The following is a 27,646-nucleotide window of genomic DNA, read 5'->3' on the forward strand; positions in this document are numbered from 1 at the left end:
GCATGCAGGTGATGCAACCCTTTCAAAAAATTGTATTGCCAGCAAAAGCAAAAATAATAAAAAAAATGCCAGTGGAGCCACAGCTTAACTGCTGGTGTTTGGAATGATTTCGGAGGAGAGAATGGACAATACTAGACAGACCAAGCAATAAAGATTTCATAAGTTATTATTCTAATTTATTGTTTCTCAGGGGCAAGTTAAGTTTACAAGTTTAAGTCTGTAAGTCACAGGTCACTTGTCCTTCTTTTCTGATGCTATACCATTATGAACCTCACGGACATCTTTTTCCAGAATATCAAACAGCAGGGTCCCTTCTTCATCAAACCATGAAGCCACAGATCTGGGAAGATGACAAGCATATATTAACACTTATCTATATCTACAGTCAACTCCTGATAACTCAAACCTTCAACAGAAACTGAAAAAGGTTCGAGTTATTGGGAGTTGAGAACAAATGACTGGAAACAAAGAAAAAACGGTGTTTAGTGAGTATTTATTTCTATTCAGATATACAGTCACATTTGAGCCAAATTTAATTATAGAGAAGTAGAGTGAAATGGAACAATATTTCCATATTATATTTTAGAACGTAACTTAACGTGAAACAAAACAAACCAAAGTAGCACAAGAAGACTAAGGTACTTGAACTGTACCGAAACGTTTTGTTAATGCAAAAAAAGACAGACCACAAAGGCTGTTTTAAAAAAATTAAATGTCTTGGACTGCAGTACGAGTTTGTTTTGACCTGTCATCGCTTGCCAAAGATGATTCGAGTTATCGAGGGTAAAATGTAGAAAATGAGCCGAAGGGAAATGAAAATTGCTTAGAGTTAGCGGGAGGTTCGAGTTATCGAGGGTTCGAATTACCGAAGGTAAAATTACAGTAAATGTATGATGGAAATCCAGGGCACAATGATTTTAGTGTGAGTTAGCACGGGGTTCGAGTTAGCGAGGGTTCAAGTTATCGGGAGTCGACTGTATGATGATTAATCTTGTTCCAGATCTTCTCACTCTTTGGGAGGGAGCATCTTGTAAAACACGTTTTCAAATGTCAGGAATGTGACACACAGCAGAACTGCACATGCTCAACATTTGCAGCAAAAAGACTGCTTACGAATTGCCCAAGATGGATTTTCAAGATCAGTTTATTGCTGTAAATGTACCATATTCAGAAAAAATCAATAATTTCAAGTTTCTGGGAAATATTTCTCCATAGCTAGCCATGACACTTAATTCACCTTCACCCTCAAATACATGTATGCTGTAGTTACCTCGACAGCTTTGCTCCTCTAACCACTGCATACCTCCCCACAACCCATTCATTTCCGTCTTTCTCCTTTATTGTTTTACTACTTAAGCATATACTTTGTAAATAATTTTAACAAACATTGAGGTGTAAATAAAATGAAATAAACTGAACTGAGATTGGGCTAGAGAGGATTTTGCGAAGCCTTTTACAGAAAGTGCAAGATAGTACATTTGCCATCCAACAAACCCAGATTTTAAAACTGAAGCCAGAAAACTGGGAAGTCTAGAGTCAGGTGGACCTTGAAATAGTAACCATAAAGTATGCACACCAAGGAACTTACTTTGTCAAAGTCTGCTCTCTTTCCTTCTTTGAGACACCATCTTTGTATATGATCGTTAAATTGTAGTAATGGTCATAGCGCTTCAGCGAGGAGTACATAGTCCAGTGGTTGTCTGGACTCTGACAAAACAAAAACAGATGTTAAAATAAAAAATGCATGTTATAATGTTATAAAGAAATTCAGTATATTGAATGCAGGAGGTAATACAGAATTACTGTCCTTCTACAATGGAAAATTAACAGAGACATCCAGGTGGGTCACTGTTAGAAGCTTTTCATGTGAATGTCCTTAAGTGGCTGCGGTAACCCTTTGCTAAGCCCCAATGAACTGGTTCCATAGTCTTCACCCCTGACTGTATTAAACGGTCATGTTGTAAAAGGAAGCCACCCAAATGCAATTTAACAAATAGCCTGCTATACTGGTTTATTTTTTTCACAAATTATTACATGTAAATCACTGGAAATTAATGTAACTTTGTACTTTGTGGTTCAAAGTCTTCCCAAAAAGTCAATGACTTGCATGTAGGTCTGCCGACTATGCTCCTTTTTGCCATTCTTTATCTTATTGTAAGTTGCAGTTCCTTTTTCCAAGTAGTGATTAAGTTATAAGTAACTAACTAAGTGATTTAAGTTGTCAAATGGGATATAAAATGACATTTTTATTGCATTAATGTGTATTCTGTGCAACCTGTATAAAGTGGTCACGCCTTTCCCTGAGGGTGACTACAGGTTCAACTGTATTTTACTGTCCTATAGTTTCTCCTAAGGCTTCCTCACCACCTTCTCTTTGTGTTTTCCATGTATTATTTGTAACTTGTGCATGATGAAATAAATCAATAATAAAAAAAAACAATGGTATCAACCTTCAGAGTCCACATGTTATCAAAAGACACAGCAAGCAGATGGCTTTCATCAATGAATTAAAAGTAAAATTTAAAAAAAACTTACCACTCCAGCTTCATCTTTTTGCGCAGCAAACAGGATGTAATTTTTCTCAACAAAAGTTGTGAAAACTGTCAACACAGTCATCAATGCAAAGTATCTTTAGAACTCTGTTAAGGTATTCCTCTGTCTTCAATAGAACAAGATTCACCATAAATAAACATGTATATCAAGCGATTATAAAGTACAAAAAATGAAAAAAAAATCCAAGTCATAATCCCCGGAGAAAAATTGTACAGAAATAAGAAAAATAGTTAAGGTCTGGATTCACAAAGCCCTAATAAGTTGTTTATAATATTTATAGCCTGTTGTTGGCATAACAATACAGAATATAATTCTTTAGAAAAAGTACTTAGGATTATATAAAGGAGTCTTGAAAGGGTTTTTAGCCACATGCAAATATAACCTACCCACGCCATAGCTAAGGTGTACGCGTCACCTGATTGAATAAAAATTTCTATCAAAAGTCATGCATGCATAATACTTCATGAATCTGGCTCCAGCAACATGATGATCCACCAAACTTCTACAAACTCATACACTAAGAAAAAGACATTGAACATAAATTATTGTAGACAAATAAGCATCTTCATTTGTTCCGTGAATGAGCAGTAATTGGTATTATATCAAACTAGTAATAATCAATGATTAAGGAGTGCATTCGATGATCTCAATCCCAGGCTCTGTCTCCTTTGTGATATCATCCGCCCCTACAAAAAAATGTGTGGGGGATCCCAGATATGCTTCCCAAGATCCATCTATTCAATTAATCAACGTTGTCCCATACAATCTCAACTCCAATCCGTATTAGAAGTGTCTTCTTCCCACATCAAACACAATAAAAATATTACTAAAGATATGAAACAAAAAATGATCAATTGACATGGTAGATGACCACAAGTACTGTATTATAATAAAATTAATAATTACCAGTAAGAGTAATATTATTATTATTTTTGTGATAATATATTGATCTACTGTAAAAGGAGTACTGTCTAACAATATATTTTGAAAAGAATGATATTATATTATCAAGTCAGTTTTGAGAGGATACGACAGCACACATGAGATGAGAATAGGACGAGAAACTGGAAAAGGGAAGAGATAGTCATATATCAAGGCAGCGAGGGCAAAACAGCAAGAAATGGTACAGATAGCCAAGCGAATATCTGTAATTTTATGGTCCTCAATGTAGCCAAAGCCTTCTGTCATCACCTACAGCATAACAAAGATAAACATAAACAAGGTGATCACCTCATTTGTATACGTTTAAAAAATAATTCTTTACAAATACACACTCTGATTGGTTGAAAACTGCACAAAACAGCATCTATTTTTTATAACCAAAAACAAAACCTTTTGACTCTATAGAATTTAAATTTAATAAAACATTCACTCAAGGTAAGTTTTTTTTTAATTAATAACTTTTTAATTTGCCACAATCTAATGGTTGTGTTTTCACTTTCAAGGGCATCTTTGTTAACAGACTGACTTTAGATAGTTAAATGTAACTTGCTTTTTTCACCGGCTGTAAAATATACAACTGTAAATAATCACTTGGTGGACAGCTCAAATTAAGGACGGTGCCTACTATTGTTACTGCGCATACGTTCTGCGTATCTCGAGATACTCGGGTTTCTTATGGGTGGTGCCTGCTAATACAGGAATATTTTTGCGCGGTTTAAAACTATGCAGAGAAAGCAGAACTTAACAAACGCTTTTGGTATCTCGAAAGAAAATTGGGGGTAACCATGCATTTTTCAGAGATAATTAGGCTTCAATTTAGGAAAAAATCTCATACATTGCTTCATATTTTGGCGCTTTTTAGAGATATTATTGCTTAATTATCTCTGAAAAATGCGTGGCTACCCCCATTTTTCGTTTTGGATTCCAATAGGCCTTCCTAAGATCTGCTTTTCCCGCATAGTCATAAACCGCACAAAAATACTTCGATATTAGTAGGCACCGTCCTTAAAGCACGCAAAATTAAAAAAAGCTGGAGACAAAGTGGTTTTGATGACCTCTGGACATTCTCTTTGTAATCACTGTCTTTATGTAAGGAGAAGGTGATATTTACAGGGACTGTGCTTTATGTCTGTCTAGATGAAGATTTTCCAAGATGTTACAGTTGGCACCATCCCCTGAGGAAGACCGGGACCCAGTTGTTCAAAGCCTGATAAAGCTAATCCTGGATTAATGTGAACTTTGACTCAAGTTTAATTACTAATTGGTAAAGATTCTTCCAAAAGACTTCTGCCTCTCAGTTTTGGCTAAGACATTTCTTTACCTTTAGCTTGAAACTAGGCTTTAGAACCACTTCTAAAGAGCGAGATGAAAACCTTGATTAACTTTTAATCATGGATTAGCGTTAATCGGCTTTCAAACAACCTGGCCCAGCAGTATAGCGGTTGAAATTTTGCAATCCACACCTGTCTGACACAATTATCAGACAATTAAAAGTGTTTGTAATTTGACATATCATTTCAAACCATGATGGCTACCACTTTCCATGACAAATATCACATCACTGAAAATTCAACAGTAGAATGTCAAGTCTGCAAGTTGCAAATTATGCAAGGTCACACATGTGGGTTTATCCAAGAAAAGGGGAAATTGCAAAGTGAAAGAATCATGAAGAATTATTCTTCATGATTCTTCCACTTTGCAATTAAAGGGGTCAGAGCATAACCATTTCATGTCAAATTTTACGCCGAGTTAAATTTATTTTGTTCAAAAGTGTCTGGCGTTTTGCATGCGGTTTTCAATTAAGAATTTAGTCAGATAACAATTCTCTCTGTGTGTTTACTAGGTTACACTAAAGGGTCTATTCGATTGACCCAGTATTCCCGAATAGGAATACATACAATGATCAAGAAATCTCTCATAAGAGGTTTTAGGAGTTATTGGAGTATGAAATGGCTCTTACAGTCAACCCAGGTCACAAGTGAACAATACTTTTGAAATTTGAACGGAGTTTTGAAATTTACATGTCAGTTTTGAAAATCGCCAACGAGATTTCAGAGTTCCCGTATAAATTTCCCTAGCTTATTGACGGTATAAAGCTATGAATTTTTCTTTACATTGCAAAATTGAATGTTTCAAGAATAAAAATTGTTTCCCAAGTATTTTGAATCTTTTTTTCAGTTAATGCATCTTTTTCGGAACGATTTCCAGAGAAATGTCCAACATTCCATTCACACGTCGGACATTACAAAGAGAAATTCGAATGTTCATTTCATTCTTGGAAATACTGTTCACGCGTGACCTGGGTTGACTGTAAATTATCATAAGTCCGTGAATGTTTGCAGAAATGGCTTTCCAAATTAATTAAAAAAAGAAATTTAACAACTACTCCACTTATTCCTTTATTTTTGAAAATACGGTCAATCAAATGCAACCTTAGTTTTTGAGAAAAATGAGGCCAAAATATTGAGTCAGAGGAAGGAAATTTTAAATTGAATAAAGAAACAATGAAACAAACAACGTTTTGATGTCTTCACGATGCTATAAGTAGAAATGTCAAGAGCCATTAAAGTGCCCATAACGAAATTTTTTTTATTTTCTCATCTGAATCTTCAATCACGTGAAGAACGTCCGTGAAAAAATTTTTCGATTTCCATGAAACGCGAATTTTTTATGAATTTTACAAATCTTTAAAATCCTATTTTATTGCGGTCCACCCGCCCCGCTGATGAGAATGCCGAGGGGATCACAATAGGGCCACGTGACATGGTCTGTGACGTACATTCAGGAACTCTCGTGTCTAAACACTCACTTGACCTTCAGTAAAGTACATTCGCTCCTCTTCGAAGTTGGCTCTTGGTCTTCATCTTCCTTTCGCTTAGCTGTTTTAAAGGATAAACACAAACGCGATGTCATCCTACTCCAGTTCACATTTTAAGTTTAAACCTGAATTCATCAGCCTTGTGAAATCCTCGTCATTGAAGTGCATCGAGCACAAGGACGAGGTCTTTCCAGGCGCGCATCCACATCTTCCTCCGCTCCAGCATAAAATCGATCCATTTCTTTCGCCTCCTCAGTCTTTGCGGGCATGTGGTGCCAAAGAATGCTTATTCCATTCGCTTCGTCTTTGATGTTTCCACATCTCGCTGCGACACATCTTTCCGGCATTTTCGAGAAACGTGCAGAAATACCGCGTCTTGTTTTCAGTGAGATCCAGAGAAAGGCTGAAGTCACGTGTTCCTGAATCTACGTCACAGCTCTTGCTAAACCGAGAGGAGACTAATGCGAATGGTGGGCCAAAATGACGGCAAATTTGAACGTCTTATATAATTCATAAAAAATTCGCGTTTTCTGCAAATCGAAAAATTTTTTCACTGAAGTTCTTAGGGGGATGTTTAGATTCAGATAAGAGAATAAAAAAAATTGCGATATGGGCACTTTAAAAATCTCACACATTATAAGTAATGGAGGATATCAAAAGTCTATTTAGATTGAGTCAGACTGGGTAAAACTAATTAGTTAATAAATAGGCACTAAGTGTAAATTAATAATTATTATTATAATTATTATACTTGTTATTGTTTAATATTATTATTATTATTATTATTATTATTATTACTACCAAACCAAATATCAATTGTCACTCCCTCACCGACACAGCACCACGGTTTCGTTAGAAAATCATTCCTTTATCTATCAAATACGACTTGACTTTCGTGGTACACAGGCATGGTCGGCGATCACAGCTGTAGCGAAGAACTCAATACAACTGTGAAAAAACACCATTCCTCCAGCAGCTCACAAAATCAAAAAAACACATTGGCTGTTATTAATGGGATTTCAGTTAGCATCAGTAAGTACCTTCTTTGCTGCATCATCAAGAGCATTTTTAACCGCGTTACAATCCCATTTGTCAATCTTCACAGGCTTATCATCGTCAATGGCCCACTACAAAAACAAGAAATAATAAGCTTGACCAAAACAAAAACAAAAGTAATATTATTCAGGTACAGTACTAATTTAGGTAAGATCACTCCTAATCTAGTCCTTAGTATCTAACCTTCTCCAAAAGTCCCGATTTTGCAGTCTTTTTCTTTGATCCCGCAGACGCCATGTTGTTCCTTTTGTACAGTCATCAATAACCTGGCCGAGGAAACCTGGGTCGAACAGGTCAGCGGACAGCCTTTTCAGTCTCATAATTTCATCGATTTCACCACGATTTCGAAGAAAAAAGATTAGCTTTTAAAAGTTATTTAGAAATAGAGTACTAACATAGTAGAGAAATGGTGAAAAAGAAGGGTCAGAAGAGTGCTCAGAGTAAGAAAAAACTGGATCTTGCGGCAGCAGTTGAGGCAGCCGAGCAAGGAGACGAAGAAGAACTTTCAAAGTTGAACCTGAACGCAGACACTGACGCAGATGACGCACTCGCCGTCTCGGGGGATCGAACGGAAAATGGAAGCGCGAATGATGATGATTCAGGAAATAATGAAGAAGAAGGCGCTGCTCTAATGAATTATAATCCCCCTGAGGAAAATCCCTCAACAGAAGACACAGGTAAAATAAAATTCGGTGACAACTTTTGTGTAGTTGTGATACACGTGACTATCAATGAACACATATATTTTTTAATACTGTGCCGGCTTTTCTACATTGTGGTAGAGTAAAATACCGTTCCATCTATCTATTAGTCTTATTCTTAAATTAATAAACGTTAATATGAAAATAATGAGACTAGATGAGTTCGTGAGATGGTTGCGTGGTCAGGGTTAATTACAAGATTTGATCCGTGGATCCTTTAAAATATTTGCTGAAAAGTAGAAATTTACAATCGACACTAAAAGTGCTTTCCTTTTGCCAGAACTGGCTGGATGTGGATATAAATATAGAGAAAAACTTCAATATTTGTACCAGACCAAAATTACAAGGAACATGATAAAAATATAGGTGTTATAAAAGCGAAATAAAAATATATTATGAATGAAAGGACTTATGTTATGAAGCAAAATATTTACGTTATGAACCATAACGTTAATATAGGTTATGATGTAAACATAAATGTGACATGAGCACCCATTGTTTTGTGGTCACTTCACACCATCACGGAGAATGGTGTATGAATAGAGGGTACACAGCTTTCTCCAAGAATTCCCTTGGCATTTAGAGCAAGCAAACGGATGTGTACATCATGAGAATATTGAAGTATTAGAAAATCTGCGATGTTGTCTACATGACTCTTATGTGGCAATTCAAACAATACTACAACACTTATTTGACTCCCCGTTGTACAGTTTGGTCATTGGGGCTGACACCACCTCCGGGCAAAAAGGTGATTTGTCGGCTTTGGTCCTGGTGCAGATAGTGGCTGTGGCCATGCCAGCCCTCAATTAAACTCCAGCGTAAGCACCCCCTCTCGACGCTGATGGCCAAATCATTGAAATCTTGGCACAATGGTATTTTGTTGTTGTGCCGAGGATGTACCTGGCCAGAACAGTGAATGAAGATCGTCCACTGCGTTTTGAAAAACATGCCATGAACTACTTATGGTGGTCGCGCGTTGGCCCAGTGCTGGTGCCGGGGGAGATAGAAGTTGGCCATCTTGTTCCCAGGGCCTCCCAGCTCTCGCTCCCTGGGTTGGAAAAGGAGGGACACTGGGAACAAGGTTGAGAAGTCAGTAGTGGTACAGTTGTTGAATTATTATGTTGCTGTTTTTAGTGGATGTGGCTGTTCGTTCCAACATATCCTGAAATCTAGGATTTTCCAAGGGGCTGGCTAAAAGCTCATGGATTGATGGTCAGCCAGCCATGATCAAACAGTGCATAAGTGGCGTGAATTCTAGTGCTGTCTGCAAATCATGAGCATGTTTGATAAAGAGTTTTTCTGGAATGTAACAGCATGTGCTCATGATGTACAGTACCTATATTTTTGTTGACGTTCATCATGTATATTTAAGTTAATGGTACAGTAACGCTATATTTCATTTTTAGTCCATAATTTATTTATCTGTTACTTTCATCATGATAACATACATACATTTTGCTTCCTGACGCAAATATTTTTATTCATAATGTATTATTATGTTGGTCCGGCACCTACCGGTATTTTTTTTATCATGACCCTCATAATTTTGATCTGGTACAAATATTTATTAAGTTTTTCGCTATATTTATATTCATACCATTTTGTCATGTAAGTACTTGTAAGTGACACCCCACAGGCCAGATCCTGGTTAATTTGTAAGTGGAATGCACTATTTTGAAGGGATCGTCGAAGTTGGAATCCCTCCCCCCCCCCCCCCCCCCCAATAAAAAAAAATGTTTTGTGCCATTTTGACAAAATTAGAAGGACTAGCATGAAAAGAATTCTTGAAATTGGGATATTCCATATTTGCAAAGTGAATGATTCTGGCTGGCCAGTTCTGACAGATGGAAAGCATCCTGAGAGGAACATTTATGAAATAATTAGCAATTGGCCTAGTATGAGAATCAATTATCTAAAAAAGCATAGATATGGAACCATGAAGATATGGGGTGGAGAAGTCATGTGAACATAAGGTCTGTTATGTATTATAAAAGTGTATTGGCCTCCACTGTGAAAGAATGATTGGAGAACTTGGAGAATAAAGAATGTGGTATTAGCTCCAGATCATGTGCTTATTATAAATAGTGATGGCGCAGTGGTGAGAGCACTGGTCTCCCACCAATGTGGCCCGGGTTTGATTCCTGGACTCGGCGTCATATGTGGGTTGAGTTTGTTGTTGGTTCTCGTCCTTACTCTGAGAGGTTTTTCTCCGGGTACTCCGGTTTTCCCCTGTCCTAAAAAACAACATTTCTAAATGCCAATTTGATCTGGAAAGTGTCCCCATTTAGTGCTCTGCGCTTAATACATGTACATTGACACTAAAATAAAGTGATTTATTTATTTTTATTGGCAATTGATTAATCTTAGTTATAATTATGTATTTTGTTTTGTGTCTATTCTATTTTTTAATCATTAGAGGATGCAGTGGATGTGCAGAAACTGAGCAAAAAAGAGCTAAGGAAACTCAAGAAAAAGGTAACTTGATGGTTGAAAGCATGCTTTAATCTTGTGAGTTATAAACCTCAATGGTTTATTAAAATGAAATGTGTGTATTGCAAGTTGAATTTTACTTACTGACTGTACTGTCAAGACAACAAAATGGTGACTTTTGGCATCACTGAAATTGTTTTTGAAACTGTTGATGGAACTTAATGGTGTGCAAAATGGGCTAGTTTTACAGCTGCTATTTTAAAGGGATGTCATTTAAAAAAATTATACTAATCTGAAATCAGTATTATTTGTTTGGCTTTACTTTCTCATTTACAGCAAAAGTTTGAAACAGAAGCTCAAGAAGTGGCAGGTTCACAGTTTTCTGTTTCACAGCAGGAGTCATCATCAAAAACAGCAATTTTGGAAAATGCTCTGGATATCAAGGTAAATAAATTATACCAAATTTATTTCTTATTAAACAGATATTATTGAGGATTGGTTGACATTTTAAATAGTATAAGATACAATGTATGTTTATATAATAAATATTATGGTTCAATTTTTGCTATTAGTTAATTTTTTTCAAACCATTAATTAAAACTTTCTTAAAACCTTGTTCTAAAGAGATTTTATTATAACTGTTTCTTAGTCTAGTGCCTTTATTACCTGGGCATAATATTGAAAATAGTTTAGATATGCTACTTTTCAAGATTTCCTTTATCCTGGAAGATTTATTCTCTCTATCAGCCTCCCCTTCCCCACCCCTCACATACCAAGTTGCATCTCATCCTGAACCATGGGTCATACATGCAGTTGCAGGTTGATCTTACTGCCAGTGAGAAAATTTTCACAGACATCTTAAGGACGGTACCTACTTTTGTTACTGCGCATACGTTCTGCGCATCTCAAGATACTCGGGTTTCCTATGGGTGGTGCCCACTAATACAGGGATATTTTTGCACGGTTTAAAACTATACGGAGAAAGCAGAACTTAGCAAGTGCTTTTGGTGTCTTAAAAGAAAATTGGGGGTAACCATGCATTTTTCAGAGATAATTAAGCTTCAATTTAGGAAAAAATCCCATACATTGCTTTATATTTTGGCGCTTTTTAGAGATATTATTGCTTAATTATGTCTGAAAAATGCGTGGTTACCCCCAATTTTCTTTTTGGATTCCAAGAGGCCTTGTGAAGATCTGTTTTTCCCGCATAGTCATAAGCCGCACAAAAATACTTCGGTATTAGTAGGCACCGTCCTTAAGTTGTGGAGGGCTTATTCAAAGTCAAGTAATGTATGTATTTTAATAAACAATGGTACAACTGTGTATTCTGGTTTTCAGTTAGCTAATAAGCAAATTCAAATTTGGTCATACTGCTCTGCCAGACTTTACCATTAATAATTCATTGTTATGTGTTTCTAGGTCGAGAAGTTCAGTATTTCTGCCCGAGGCAAAGATCTCTTTGTGAATGCAAATCTTAGCATCACTGCTGGTCGGCGATATGGTTTAGTCGGACCAAATGGGTAAGACTAACTGAAGGGTAATTTGGCCACTGTGAAGAGATTCAAGTGTTAGCCCCTCATCAGAGTGTGTAAAAGACTAGATGCAGTTGTTTGCATTTCACACTACAATCGTGGTCAAAACTGTTAGAAACTTTTAGTCAATCTCCAAATTTGACCGCTACAATGATACGTCAACAACGTAGCCCCTCTTCCCCCTCATCAATGTTGCTCTGCCACTGAAAAAAGGCTGGGAAATCGTCCGGCCTTCAAAGCAACATTGAGTTAGGGGGATGGGGAGTGAAGGTTTCATTGGTACTTCCCAGGCAGTGTTTTCTTTACTTAAGGTAGATTGAAATATATGTGCTAAATGTGCAGTTTTCTTAACATGTTTTGTCCAAGATTGTAGCATTGTTTGCTCTTTACTATCCCTTAGAAAAGTAAGGGACAGTTGCTCATAGTCTAACAATTTTGGTTCTTGATAAAACATGCAGATCAACATAATAGAGGATATGATCACCACAGATAATAAGTCTTGGTGTTTCAGCAAATTCTCCCAAATGTTTGGAGAACAGTTGGGAGAAGATGTATGTTGATATTGAGGTTATTTAGGTTCAGGCCACATACACTGCTTTTAGTAGTCAAGCATTCTTTTGTATACCCAAGGATGGAAATTACATTTAACGTTTACTTGTGGTTAAAGTACAGTTTTACTCTGAATTTTGTGACTAGTGAATAAAACATGACTCTTGACTGTTTTATTAGGTAAACTTGATTGTTTATCACATTGGTATTGTTGTTTGTTTTTATTAGTATGGGGAAAACAACTCTTTTAACCCATATTGCAGCCAGAAAACTTGCCATCCCTCCAAACATTGATGTTCTCCTGTGTGAACAAGGTAACATAATTGCTACTGAATTTAACGTCTCCATGCATGCAGGCATCTTGCTGGACATAACAGAGTGACATATGTCAATCTATTAAATTATAACCCCCTCCACACTAATTATTATTTATTTAATAATTATTAAATACTTTCAGTCTCAGTTCACATGTGTGCTTCTGTTTTACCCAACTTAATTCAACAACAAAATGTGACTGCAGTGCTGCAGAAACACTCTTTAAGCATCACTATAAAAAATTAAATTCAACGCAGGAGTTCCTCTTATGCTACTGTTGAACTTAACCACAAATCATGATAGCATCACAAGTTCTGACCAGTCTAAATAACAAGTTAATGATACAGTCATCCCAGAGGATACTCCTCAAGATTTTTGGTGGGGTATGCAGCTCGGTTCTCTAAACCTTGACCCTATTTCAGACCAAACAGTGCATTCTTCTGGTATCCTTTTTCAGACCTGGCGTCTGAAATTTGTACCCATTTCCAGACCAGGTTTCTGGAATCCACACCCATTTCAGTGAAATTCATAGCCAGTTTGAGACTTTCAGACAAAATGGCTCAGAAACCATACTCTTTGGGGCCAGTATACATGTACCATTATAGCTGATATTGGAGAGTAACTCCCCCCCCCCCCCACTTCTACCTTCTAATTTCTATTTCTTCAGATGTGGAGGCTAGTGAGGCACCTGCCTTTGATGTGGTGTTGAAAGCAGACAAGAAAAGACTTCAGTTACTAGAGGAGGTCAGTGCAGTTACCTAACCTTCTTCCACCGATCTCCACCCCAAGAAATGTCTGGCCATATTCATGAAGAAATGAAGGAATTATTAGAGAGTTAACTCTGTGCACAGTGTATGTTAAAGAGCTAAGTGAACATATGAAATTCCTACTGAGCGTTAGCCCTAGGAAGGAAATGAGACAAAGAAAAAATGGAGTTGTTGACCCCAAAGGACCTCTGGATTGCTGTAATTACCTTGTGAGTTCAATTCCTGTGACAGTCCAAGATTTTTCTTTCCCTTCTGTGGTGTTCCATTTCCTTACTAGATTAGACCTACTGAATGCTCAGTAGGAATTTCTTGGGTTCACTTAAACTCTTTAACACTGCAGTGTTAATTTTCTGTTCCATTATTTTCCAACGGCACACCAATTCAAGTACTTTGTACCCTTCATATTCATGAAGCACTCCTAAGTTGAATCCTAATGAATTATTATAACCCATCAATTAATTTCTACATGCTCTCCTTGGATGAAACATGTCACGTGGTACAAAATTGGACAGCAGTTATCAGACAAAAACAGTTGTCTGATTTGACACTTTACAAGTGTTCGGACAAGATAAAACAAAGAAAGAATGTGTCACATTTTAGTTCTTTACTATTCTAATCTAATTACAACTTATTAAATTAAGTAAAATGGAGTTTAACTAGTCAGCTTGCACAAAAATCTCTGTTTCAGTATCTTTTTCATATTAAATAAATACAGTGGGTGCAAAATTAATCAAAGGGACCTTATATTTAATACAAAATAATGTAACTAGTTAAAACCTATATATCAGGTGATAATGTCCTTGGCTGAAAGATTGTCTTCAAAATGTCACAGTCGCCCTTGAAGCTTTGCTTCTCAGCCAAATGTTCTTTTTTCAGACAGTCTTTCAGCCTGCTGTTGTTACATGAAGTGTAAGTTCAAAATTGTGTTGCATTTGTCCACATTAGGAAGCTCGCCTTGTGGCATTGAGTGAAAATGGAGATGAATCTGCAACAGAGAAACTGAAGGAGGTAAAAAAGTTGAAAGTTTTTACTCTTTCAATTCCATCTCTAGATAATAAAAAGTGGAAATTCAATGATGCCCCTGAATTTCATAATATTATTATCTTGTAAAACTCAGAAAACAAGAATCACTGTGCAGAAAATTAAAGTGGAGTTGGAGATTGAGCTTTGTCACTCGACAGAAATCAAAGTTACATTGTGGGTCAAGGAAAAGGCCAAATGAAATAAAAGTGTCTTTCTCTGTTTATTCTACATGTAATTTATCAGTTTTCTTGATTTCATTCATTCATATTAACTTTCCCTTTTTTGCATACTTTAGGTTTATGTTGAATTAGAGGCTATTGGTGCAGCTTCTGCAGAATCAAGAGTGCGTAGGATCTTGGCAGTAAGTGGCACAACACTGTGGCTGTATGATACTGAAACTCTGTGGGTTAATAATGATTTACAATTGTTAATTATCAGAACTTGGAAAGAGAGATGACTTTACTGTGTTGAATTACATGCAAAGGAATAACTTCAAGCTCATGATCAAAAGCACAAGTCATACGTCATCGCACATGCTCTCCTTATCTCTTGTTACTACGAATTTATTGTCTTAATTTTGTCGTTTTTGCTTCCAGGGTCTTGGATTTACAACAGAGATGCAGCAGAGACCTGTCAATCACTTTTCTGGTGGATGGAGAATGCGTGTTTCACTTGCAAGGTGCTAAGCTTGTGTCAACATGAAATCTTTTAACCACATGACTGTAGGGATAGAATGACAGTTTTAAAAATTTTTTATTACCTTTTGATTCAATTAACAGACACAAAACAAACATGTTCACTTCTATCTCTTTTAAACAAAGTGTTGTACATAGTGACATGCCCAAAGTTAACAGATGAGTGCATGTTATATTAATGTGTTTTATATAACTTTCAGAGCTCTGTTTATGGAACCAACTCTGCTTATGTTGGATGAACCTACAAACCATCTGGACTTGAACGCAGTCATTTGGCTGGATAAGTGAGTTCTAAACCAAATCAAGTGCATATTATTGTTGCTGATCCAGTCCATATTCTCAACACATGCTAGTACATGGAGTTGGGAGAAGTTAGTTAATCATAAACATAAGGTATTCATTTAAACTTTTTCACAGATCTTCTTACTCCACGGGAGAGAACATCTGGTTTTAAAGTCCTTTTTCATGACGTCATAAGTTTTCAGGAATGTGACACATAGCACAACTGCGTATGCTCAACATTTGTAGCAAAAAGACTATGCTCACAAACTGCACAAAAGGGTTTTCAAGATCAATTACCATATTCAGAAAAGAAAGTCAACAATTTCAAGTTTCTTGTAAAGAAGAAAGCTGCTGCTAAAGTTTAATTGACAATGATTCCCAAAGTGCAGGGGAGACAACACTTAAATTAAATTTTGAATTTTTTCTGTCTGACTCTGAACAACACTATTTATTGTTATCTGGCAGGTGAAGTACAAGAAATACATGTAGTGGCAGTCAATTTTGTTGATAAGTTTTTTTGTTTAATCATCCACGCTTGGCTTACAAAACAGGTTCTATTAAATAGTACTTCTTTTAGTGATTGCATGTATTTTATTTTAATATTTTCAGCTACCTTCAAAACTGGAAGAAGACACTGCTAGTTGTTTCTCACGATCAGTACTTTTTGGACAGTGTTTGTACAGATATTATCCATTTAGGTATGAGGGCATGCATTTGTTTGTATCAATCAATCAATCAATCAATCAATCAATCAATCAATCAATCAATCAATCCTTTATTTAACTGTAAGCTAGTTTCCAGGTATGCCACAAATCAAACTGAAAAAACTTGATACTTAATACCACAATAAAGAATAAACTTCTTGGAAGCATGATAGTAAATTAAAGTAAACCAAGAAATTATTTTAAGTTAAAACTTCTGACTACATACAGACTGGAAAGATTTAGTGGTTGCAAAATTAATTAATCTGAAAAGTTGAGGATGTCCCAGTCTTTGTAAGTTATACCTGGTATGTTGCAGTTTTTATACAGTATACCATTATGAGCTTAGGCCATATGTGGTTGATTTTATGCTTATACAACTATGAATATATCGCCCTGCTACTTCCTATGTTGGAACTAGTATTGATGCTTTTCTTTACAGATCAACAAAAACTTTACTACTACAGGGGGAATTATGGTAAGTATCTGAACATTGTGAAAGAAATGTGATGTTATGTTGTACGCCTGTTGAATAAATGATAGATGAATTTTTTCAGTCAGTAACACAGCCATTAACTTGGAAAAAAAAACTTGAGCTCTTCCAACAGGAGTCGAACCTAAGACCTTCCGATTACTAGTTCGGATGCTCTATCACTGAGCTACAGGAGACTCGTGAGAGCTAGCCCACAGGTCTCCTGTAGCTCAGCTGTTACCAGTTTTCACCCACTTTGACCAGGCATGGCTACCTGCAGGTGCAGCAATCATGTTGTCAGACAGTTTTTGTCTGTGAATAAAGTGGTCTGTTGTAGTAGTGTAATATGATTGTGCAGTTGCAGAAAAATGTATACCCCTCCCCCCATGGGAGGTCAATGGAAATTCTGAGGGGGGCGGGGTCTCAAATGCCGATGAAAGATTTGAAAGGAAAGACTAGTATAAAGCTACATCTAAATTGGGTTTTCCAGACATGTAGGGTGGGAGGGTGTGAATCAAACACCTTCTGTAGGAGGGTTGTGAATAATCTCCAGAACAAAACGTTAAGATATTTTTGCTTCTGTCTGTTTTCAGAACAGTTCAAGAAAATGTATGTACAAAAGGTTAAGGAACAAGAGAAGGCTTACAATAAACAGGTTTGTACACAGAGAAGACTATCAATTATTTTGAATGTTTGTCACATAGGAGAGGTGCATCTAATGGGAAGTCTTAAATATAGTTATATCTGACTGAAACAAGAAAAGAAATTTGGTATTATAGACAGATAGTCAGGACAGAGAGGAGGTTGGCTTAAAGAGGTGGTTATTCAGTATTGGGTTCAAGTATATTTGCATCAATCATAACCTGAAAAATAATGCTCTACTAACATTAAAATAATATTGCTATGCCTGTGAAATGATGCAAGTTACTCTCAGTTAAAGGATAGTCAGTGTATAGAAATGGGTTGCATCTCCAAAATTGAAAATATTGCCAAAAAATGTTTTATTCTGACATCACAATCAAATACAGCACATAGCAAGACAGTGCAGTAGGCAACTTACAATACATTACAATATAAAACTTGTAGTACCCTACTTATCTGCCTTTCATTACAGTCAGTATGTTTCACTGACTTATAAACATTAGTACATTTAATGGGCCTGTTTCAGTCTATTCCTAGTATTTAATTATTGGGCTACTAGTCAAGCTTTAGATAAAGCTGATATGAGCTGTTCTAAATTGTTATAAATCTGGTGTTTGTTCTTCTATCTGCTGCAGCAAAAGCAACTCAAGGATCTTAAGGCATCTGGTCAGTCTAAGAAGCAAGCGGTAAGAAGTGGCTTTGAAATGTAGCTTTTAATGTCGATTTGAATTTCAAGTTTACCTATCTGTTAGTTTACTTGTTTCTTTTGTCTTGAGCCTGTGGACAAAGACGTATTTCCAGCCGTACGTCTCCGTTTGCAGGCTAGCCTTTAAATGAATTGAACATTTTTTGATTGCTATTTATTTAGATAACAGTGTTCCTTTGTTGACCAACATGAATTGTAGCATCTCTCAGTGGACAAAATTGAGGTTTAATTTTTAAACTTTAAAGGACCTAAAAACATTGCAGACAAATTAAAATATTATTGACTTCAAAGGAGGAGAAAACAAAGGCTGCTCAAGGAAGAAAAAACAAGAAAGGAGGTGGAAAGAAAGGAGACATGCCAGATGAGGTAACAGACTGGGTCTCATGTGTTGTGCTGTTGTTTGGTATGGTTGAACGTAGAGGATGTTACACAGCAGCGCAGTGATATGAATTTTATTTTTGAGTGGTAAAATATTGTTTTTAGCATGAGAAAATAAAATTTGTATCTTCAAGCCACAATGTAATTTTCTTCTTATTATATGGACAAATCTATTGCTTGCTATTTTTCACCTATTGTTTGCACAAACAACTGTGAAAAGTGTGGAATGACACCATTAATATCCTCACTTGTGATGCCACTTAGGTCCCGGATGTAGTTTCCTATGAATTTTACAAGTGGTGTATTTTCCAAAGTTAACACAAAAACAAAAACAAACAAACAAACAAAAGCAGTGAATAAATAACTGAACAACATTCTTCATGTCAAAACCAGTCTGTATGTAAATATTTAGAGAGATCCTGTGAAAGAAATCAAAATTTCACCAAAAAACCGATATATGCCCCTTATGCGGAAAGCCCTTCATTTTTTCAATGTGAAAAATGATAAAACTCTTCATTATGGAGGGGACTTAGAGTGTTTCACCCAGGTATAGAGGTGGATCTGAAAAAGGGAAATATATTTTAACCATTTAGGTGAGGAAAGGAAAATGAAAAATTACATATTTAGATCTGAAATAGGATCAGGGTTTGGAAGACCAGGTTCCCTGGAATATATTTTATTGCTAGTATAATATTAATGCTATGTTATGTTTGCACTGTGGCTCTTATGTTTTTTTTTTCTCTGCCTAGGATGACCTTCAACCAGTGGAACTTATTAAGAAACCCAAAGAGTATGTGGTAAAGTTTTCATTTCCTTTGCCACCGCCACTCAACCCACCTATTCTGGGTTTAAAATGTAAGTCAAACCGTTGTGAGATTGAATTGTTTTGTGCCACGTCTTTTGGGGTCATCTACAACTGTATTAGAACTAAGTTTTGGGGCCTTTTGGTGTGATTAGTTTCATGGCATAACATTCATGGCAAGCAACTGGACTTGCAGCCTTCCTGGTGGTGGATTTGTAGCTCCCCTACTTGTGTGACTGTTATGAGTTCAATTTTTATCCTTGGTCAATTTGCATTTCACTTTGTTTCTCTGTGTGCTAATGTGTGATAATGAGTATAAAATGAACTAAGGAAAATAAAAATTAAACTAAGGGTGAAATAGGTCTTTTTCATGATAGCCTCATTTGATTACAACTACAGTACCAGAATCCATCTTGTTTTCTCTTTAAAATTCAAATAGCTTTAACCCTTTCATCTCCAATTATAGCGACTGGCATTTGATTTCCCCTTACAAGATCATACGTCATCAAACATCTTGGTCATGCGAATGGAGGAATTGATCAACAAAAATCTCTTGATGTTCAAACAAATTCTCCCAACTAATACCATAAGAAATGTATGGACCACAGTGAGGAGATTATGAATTTTGATGCTGGGGATTAAAGATTTTATTAGCATGAGAAATCAAAAACTTAAGGATTCTAAACCAAACTGATTGCAGCGCTGACACTATGGCAAAGGGCAATTTATGTGGGCCATTCACAACAGTTTATTTGTGCGTCCTGCATTCCCCTGCATTCAAACGTTTCGTGAATGGTCAGATGAAGGGCTCTGGTGAAGGATTCTGGTAATTGTAGTCAAATAAAGCCATAATGAAAGCATCCCACTGATGCACAGTATAACCAGAGTTTTACAATAACTGTCCAAATTCCCGCGCGCTGATTGGCTCGTAGCTATTGTCTATAAGAGTACAGACAATAAAAATGACGTCAGATGTAAGGCGCGCGCTTTCTCAACAAAAAAAAATAGTCATTTCCGCTCGTACTTTTTTCCATGTTATTGTAAAAAACAAATCGACGGCAGTTTCTATGGTCTATACTCTTATAGACCATAAAATGACGCCATAAAATGTCCAAAACTTGAGTTTTAAACATTTTTTGACGTCCTTTTATGGTCTATAAGAGTATAGACCATAGAAAAATGCCGTCGATTTGTTAAGTAATTTGTACTTGAAATGTTGGTGTTTGAAATAGTGGAGGGTAGAACCCTGCTGTGGTTAATAGCTGTTCTAACTTTTAGGAAGACTTACAGTTTCTTTTTCATCCCTGCTTTGTTTCACAGCTGTGACGTTTGGGTATCCCAGCCAACCCAAGCTGTTCCTTGATCTGGATTTTGGAATTGATATGAAGTCTAGAAGTAAGGGAAAAAGCTGTTTCTAAAGTTTTCTTACAATAATTGACTGTTTATAGTTTAATTCTGTTACTTCATCTTTAATCTGAAATTTTCCCATTCACTCATTTCACGCGAACTGTCTTCTTTCCCTTGCAGTTGCTGTTGTGGGTAATAATGGAGTGGGGAAGAGTACATTCTTGAAGCTTTTAATCGGTGAACTTCAACCGGTATGTCCTGAATATGGTAACCAAAAAATACAGGACAGTATAATACAAGTGTAGGACAATACAGTACTACACTTGCAGTATAGTTCGGTTTAATTCAGTCTTTTGAATTGATGGTTACACAGAATTTGTCACCGTTGAGGGAAATGAAAACTATATTTGTATTGCAAATTTCAACAAACCCATTTTGACAGTCAGTTTATGGGGGAAAAATTAGACCATTAACGAACGACCTGCGGGGGTATGCTTTTTTTAAACATTGCTGTGTTTTTTTTTTAACGACTTTGTTTTATTTATGTCTAACATCATTTCAACTCATTTTGTTTGTTTCAGTTAAAAGGAGACAGTATTCGGAACCACAGACTTGTAAGTAGAAAAGACGCATTTATTGAAATATTCCATAATACAAGCTCTGTTTATATTTCAAGATGATTTTATTAGTTTAGTCTGGTTTGTAGTTTGAACTCGACAAGTAGTGGAAACAGGGCTTCTTCAGTGTTTAATTCAAATTGTTCCACAGGAATATTTATTAACAATGTTGTGTTCTTCTTTCCTTCTTATAGCGGTTAGGCTCCTACAATCAGCATTCTGCCGACCAGGTAAAAGAATTACTTTATATAAGTGTCAAAGTATTTTAGCACTGTAGCGCTATTAAATTGGGAACTTTATAAATCAGTGAAATAAATGTACAAACTGAGCATAAGATATATTAAAAATCCCAACTGGTGGGAGGCAAACCAGTTGGCTATTTACAAAGCATGGCCTTGGATTTGAAAACAGGGCTACCATGAAACAAATCCAAGTGGTCAGGGCGGGACTTGAACCCAGGGCCTCCGGATTACGAGTCCGGCGCCCTAACCGCTAGATCACGCGGCCTCCAATGATGTTGAATTATGGCATCTGTTTACAGTGGTGAGTTCGTCTGTAATGTTTTTGTTTTCTTGTATTTGTAGCTAAACATGGAAGATTCACCAGTGGAGTATTTACAGGTAAATATAAAATGGCTAATTGAGATTATTTCAGTTTGTTGTTGGTGACATGCCTGTATCAAATATTCGGCAAATCTTGTGCCATCCAAAGTTGTACCATCTAAACTGGCCGTAAAATATATACCGAGAACTGTTTTGTACAGTGACATTGTTAATGAACTTCGAAATACTCGTCTCGGAGTGTTCAGTGGGAAAGTTATAAAAGTTCATTTTTGCTCCATGATTGGGAGACCATGTGACCATGCATTTAAAAAAAAAAAAGAGCATACTTTTTGGAGGGAATTGTTGATAATGGGGAAAAAATGGCGCAGTGATGAGAGCAATAGCATCCCAACAATGTGCCACTCTGGCTCGCGGCCTGAACTCTGTATCATCTGCTAGCCCGGGTGGCTTTGGTTTTTGGTCACTTTCCTTGCTCCAAGGTGTGTTCTCTGCTTTTTAGTCCTCGTTTAACTAAAATAAAAATAATAAAAAATAAATAAATAAATAAATCACTTTATTTAAGTGTCAATGCATTTAGTACAGAGCACTAATTGGGGACACGTTCCAGATGGAATTGGAATTTAGAAGTGTTGGTTTTTGAGGAGAAGGGAAAAACGGAGTACCCGGAGAAAAACCTCTCGGAGCAAGGACAAGAACCAACAACCAACTCAACCCACATATGACGCCAAGTCCGGGATTCGAACCCGGGCCACATTGGTGAGAGGCGAGTGCTCTCACCACTGCGCCATCTCTCTTCCCCCAAATAAAACCAATATCTCTTTGTGGTGTGGTCCGGTCCGGTCCGGGCCCTCTTTAAATATTTTGGACACGTAGTTCTTGAATTGAAAAAGCATAATCGCTTTTATATTTAAATGCATAACACAATGCCTGATAGGTAGTAAGTTTTCGTAACTTAATATTATTACTTATAATCATACGCAGTGAGTTAGATTCTAAAATGGTGTTTGTCGTTATTAATGAGCTGAATTGACTGAATTCGTTCATCTTGTTACGATCATTTGGGATTGTTATGTTAAAAGTTATTTATCGCTTAAATCTTGCTTTTGATGTTTTCAGAGAAAATACAACCTGGATTATCAGACAGGAAGGAAACATTTGGGAAGATTTGGATTAGTAAGCCATGCTCACACCATTAAAACCAAAGATTTATCAGGTAAGATACTCATTCAGAGAATTAGAACTTTTGTCGAAACTTTTTTTTTTCATCAAAAGTAGACGCATTAACACTTCCAAGTACCCTTCAAATTTTCACGGATGCCCCTAAAAGTACCTTTTTAGTATTACATTATAATTTTTTTTGAAGCTAAAGTTTGGAATTCCATTGAAGAGTCATTAAAATTCAAGAGTCGTACCTGTTTCAAAGTCCTCTAAAAAGAATCGCTTATCTCCAACTACTGACTGGCTCATTGATGTACTTTATTTTCCAGTTTTTGCGTGGCACTTCCCCTTGTTTATTGTTATTTTTGTGTGTGCGTGTGTGTGTGAATGGTAAATCGTGTCCTTGGTTCTATATTAATGTAGGGTATTTGCAAATTTTTCCGCTTGGCTCAGCCACTTAGCTCGATTAGCTTGCTATTTCTAAGTGGCTGTGCCCTCTTCCTTAGTAATTTTTCTTTCTTGAAATTATGTAGCACTGTATAATTTCTGGGCACGAATAATAAAGATTGTTGTTGTTGTTGTTTAATTCTTTGAGCTTAACTCGCGCTCGTTTTGTATGAACAAGTCACGTTGGCTGCGCGAAGCTAAGTGTCCTGGAAAATTGAAACACTAACGCATGCGCGGTCATTCTCAGGTGGACAGAAGTCACGTGTGGCCTTCGCAGATTTGGCACTCAGTAACCCGGATGTCATTGTACTGGTTGGTATCAATAAAATGCAGGGGACGGGGAAGGGCAATTTACGATGTCGCTTTGTACTTCATTGCGTTATCAGTTTATGTTATTGTTCAACAATAATTAGACTGTTCAAGAACGACGCGTGCTTGTTATGTTTATTACAGGACGAACCCACGAACAACTTGGACATCGAATCCATTGATGCTCTTGCCGACGCCATAAACGAATTTACAGGAGGTAAGAACTCAACAACGTTAGTGGCGCGATGGTTTATGAAAAGCATATACCGTAAGCCACTGGTTCAGCCTACTACAGAGTACTGTTCTTCGGTCTGGGCCCATACAAAGATAAACACAATAATGTCATAGAGGTGATACAAAGGAGGGCGGCTTGCTGGGCTGTAAACCGATATGATCGCTGCGATAGCGTTACTGACATGCTTCGCGTGTTAATAGGCCATTTTCGAGTTACTGTGACCCTCACTATGAAAGCGAGGCTAAGTCATTGCACTTTAAGTGCAAGACTTTTCATATGAGAATTAGTTTTGTTTGCATATGAGTGAAAACTAATTTGCATGACAAAAACTTTGCACTTAGCCTCGCTTTCATAATGAGGTTCATAGCAACTCGGAAATGGTCTACTGGAAGCCCCTGGAAAATGGGCGAGCTGTAACACGCTTATCAATATTGTGTAGCATGAAAAATAGTTAAGTATATTGTGATGATAGTAAACTTGAGCCGATCAGACATGCTTATAGGCAGCCTAGGGCTACAAGAGACTATTGTAAACACTCATTTTTCTCAAGGACAGGGTCTGAATTGAACCGCCTCCTAAGGGAAATAACCGTGTCTGACTCGCTGAAAATTTTTAACGCTGCTGTATCAGCCATTTACTAATCTATCATCATCAACATCCACTGAGTGTGTGACCTTAGTGGTAAAGAAAAATAAATACAATAAATAAGAGTCAGACGATATACCAGCCGCCCGAAGGATTTTTTTTAGTAAATATTTCCCAGTTTTAATTGGGGGATTTATCGTCACGTGATACTTTACGACCAATCGCAGGTAAGCGAAAATGCCTTCATAAAACACCATATTCATACCACTGTGCTATTGTTTTGTGACAGGAGTGATATTAGTGAGCCACGATGCACGGCTTATACTTGAAACAGCGTGTCAGCTCTGGGTTGTGGAAAAACAAGGAATTTCTGAAGTGGAAGGAGATTTTGATGACTACAGACAAGAGATTTTAGAGAAACTCGGTGAAGAAGTCATCGCCAAGTCGCATTAAAATGAAACGAATTGAATTAAGGTTTGTAAAGTTGAAGAGTGTTGATTCACGTTTACGCTTATTACGCCCGTGCGTCTTTATCGCTTTAAAGGCTGGTTTCCATATGATCGCGGATCGCAGATCGCAGATCGCAGATCGCAATAAGGTCTGCGATCGTCTGCGATCCGCGATCATGTGGAAACCAGCCTTAATTAACTCCAGTCCACCGTACAGAAAAAAATGACGACTGGTACATTTATCCATAATTCATATCGTACGAAAGCCATAAAATCGCTCATAAAAACACACAAAAAAGTTCTAAAATCTTCAAACCTAACATACGCAATGTTGTTAGTACAGGGACGTTTGTCAAAAGATATGGCTTTCTTTGTGCCTGTTTGCTGTGTTAGGTTCGCAAGGTATTATGGTAAAATGTACAGCCACCATCTTTTTTCTTGCGGCAGGCTCTGATCGACAGAAAGTCTTTGAAACACTTGCTTGAGGGGAATTTGAGCTTTGCGTATGTACAAACTGGCTGTAGTTCTCAGAGATTTAATTCCACACTCTCGGTGTTTCACAAGAAATTATGTTTTCGTGGCACAAATGTCAGAAACTAGTTGCCAAGTTTGATTGTCCGTGCATTCCTTACAAGACTGGCTTATCTAGAACCTGAACTGGTCTTCTTCAGTTTCAAACAAAAAGTACAAAGTCAGGTGATGGTGTTAGTATCTCATCACTGACCCCCGTGTTGGCTGTTAAGACTCGTAAATTAATCGGTTATATTTTAGTAATCGAAGGTCGAAAGTTTAAATTGCTCTTAAAGGGTTTGGCTGTGTGTAATTCAGTTTGGCAGTTTGTTAGTCCATTGTTTTCTAATGACCTCATGGCTTCTGTTTTCTTCTTTCAGTTGCAAACCAGACCATTCTACAAACGGATCGCTTCATTCTTACAACACACGTGCATAACTGGACGTGCTTATCAAGTAACCCTCAAGCGCTGACATTTTCTAGAAGAAATAAAATAACTAAAATACCATCGTCTGCACGTGTGCCGGAGAAGATTGAAAGCCTGTTCTGCTGCGAGACTTAGCTTTGCTGTTGACACATTAAACTGTTAATTATCAGCTGAAGGATTCTAACGTCACAAACATAGGCAGCAAGCTCCAAGAAACAGAAAGCGTCCATCGTCTCCTCATAGACACTATAGCGCGGGCGCTGCCCTGTTACCGACAGTTTATCTTCCAATGGGGACTTTCATACCAAAGCTAAAACATGTTTAGAAGTTGTTTAGTTAAACACGTTTTAAAATCATTTTTGTTTTCATACAAGTTGCTTACTAATGTTTTTCGACTTCAAATTTACGCTGAGTGAAAGCAGAAACTAGAGCTTAATTGAACCCTAGCCAGTATGTCTAAATTTTTTCTCCGCTTTTTGTAACTAATTTTTTCTATAATAATTGCCATGCCTGTTTTAACTAAACATGTTTTAGTTGGTGTGAATGGGTTTTTAAAATCCGTTCATTATAAACTCTTCCACTGTGTTAGAACAACACCTCCCTAATATGCACATTCAGTTTCTTCCTCCAAGGTCTTATTGGAGAGTTTTGACCGACCTTTGGGTAGAACGTTTTAAAGCTATGGTATATAATTTGTTGGCGAAGAACCGATGAGACAAATTTCTTCCTCCGATCTCGATAAACTCGTTCCCAATCTCTCTTCTGGGAACGAGGTTGGTGTCTCGAACCCGGCTCATTCTCTAAAAGGACCAGATTCCTTTGAATTTAATGTTGCGCACTATTTACCACCGACTATCTCGACCTCCTCGTTAAACCTCGACTAAGCGAGCGATTTCTTGCTTGCATTGGAGACGCGATTTTGGAAAAAGTCGCGTGGCTAACGCGGGTGATAAAAGCAAGTGTCGGCAGCCACTCTTGCACAGACGACGTGAGAAGGCCTTACTTTGTCGTAAATTGTTAAATTTGTCGTGAATTTCTTTTGCGATCGTTTTAAATAGCTGTAGCGTCGCCTTTGCAAGGGCGGCCTCTTTTGCGATTTCCGTTTCACGCTGGCGATACAGTTTTTGAAAAAATCGCGTCGCCTCTGCGGGCAATAGTCGCCCCTGTAACCGTGGTTCGAAGGCTTTCGTGAACATATGGTTTGCTTCCCTAGTTCGCGATTGCGGATTCTAATTGCATAAAGTTTGATAAATGAGATGGCGCATTAACGGCAACTCAGAAAAACTTGTGGAGGAGAGATTAATCCAGTTGTAAAAGTAACGAGTATTAAAATATTAAGAATGAGTAAATAAAAGTATTTTGCGGAAATGAAACTTTCGTTGGTGTTCATCTGAGTTTTCTCTTCGCCTCGTTGATCGACATCGACCTAAACGCTGCCATCATAATAGAGCATGTGCTGCTCTTATCCTTCTCAGTGATATGGCGAGGTCGGGAAGTTCACAAAAAGTGCAGCTTTTACGAAAAGCGGCCAACGCCTGGTAAGGACGATTAGTTTAAACCCACTCGTGGAATTTACAATAAGCGAACCGTAAGGTCCACTAGAGTACACAATTAATTCTTTACAAAACGAAAGTA

The 27,646-nt window shown here is 37.1% G+C and overlaps 2 protein-coding genes across 2 annotated transcripts; one reads left to right on the forward strand and one right to left on the reverse strand.

The window, feature by feature from the left end:
* Nucleotides 1-154: 154 nt before the first annotated feature.
* LOC146483998 (signal peptidase complex subunit 2-like) lies at nt 155-7,689 on the reverse strand. The gene is made up of 6 exons (XM_085105321.1): nt 7,553-7,689; nt 7,354-7,440; nt 3,584-3,744; nt 2,536-2,629; nt 1,589-1,707; nt 155-340 (listed from the first exon to the last, which is right to left on the reverse strand). Exons 1-6 carry the CDS (start codon nt 7,604-7,606, stop codon nt 232-234), a joined length of 624 nt encoding a protein of 207 aa, XP_084961447.1. The 5' UTR covers nt 7,607-7,689; the 3' UTR covers nt 155-231.
* Nucleotides 7,671-26,097, forward strand: LOC146483999 (ATP-binding cassette sub-family F member 1-like). The gene is made up of 26 exons (XM_085105320.1): nt 7,671-8,046; nt 10,487-10,545; nt 10,837-10,944; nt 11,920-12,020; nt 12,810-12,895; nt 13,564-13,640; nt 14,609-14,671; nt 14,982-15,047; nt 15,283-15,365; nt 15,582-15,665; nt 16,273-16,361; nt 16,807-16,842; nt 17,430-17,491; nt 18,114-18,164; nt 18,476-18,550; nt 19,312-19,417; nt 20,685-20,759; nt 20,892-20,962; nt 21,293-21,325; nt 21,523-21,558; nt 21,913-21,948; nt 23,008-23,104; nt 23,744-23,808; nt 23,950-24,022; nt 24,915-25,099; nt 25,965-26,097. Exons 1-25 carry the CDS (start codon nt 7,776-7,778, stop codon nt 25,076-25,078), a joined length of 2,067 nt encoding a protein of 688 aa, XP_084961446.1. The 5' UTR covers nt 7,671-7,775; the 3' UTR covers nt 25,079-25,099; nt 25,965-26,097.
* The last annotated feature ends 1,549 nt before the right edge of the window (nt 26,098-27,646 follow it).

This window comes from Pavona decussata, unplaced genomic scaffold, assembly GCF_977016875.1.
Source record: "Pavona decussata unplaced genomic scaffold, jaPavDecu1.1 SCAFFOLD_37, whole genome shotgun sequence".
Taxonomy (NCBI): Eukaryota; Metazoa; Cnidaria; class Anthozoa; order Scleractinia; family Agariciidae; genus Pavona; species Pavona decussata.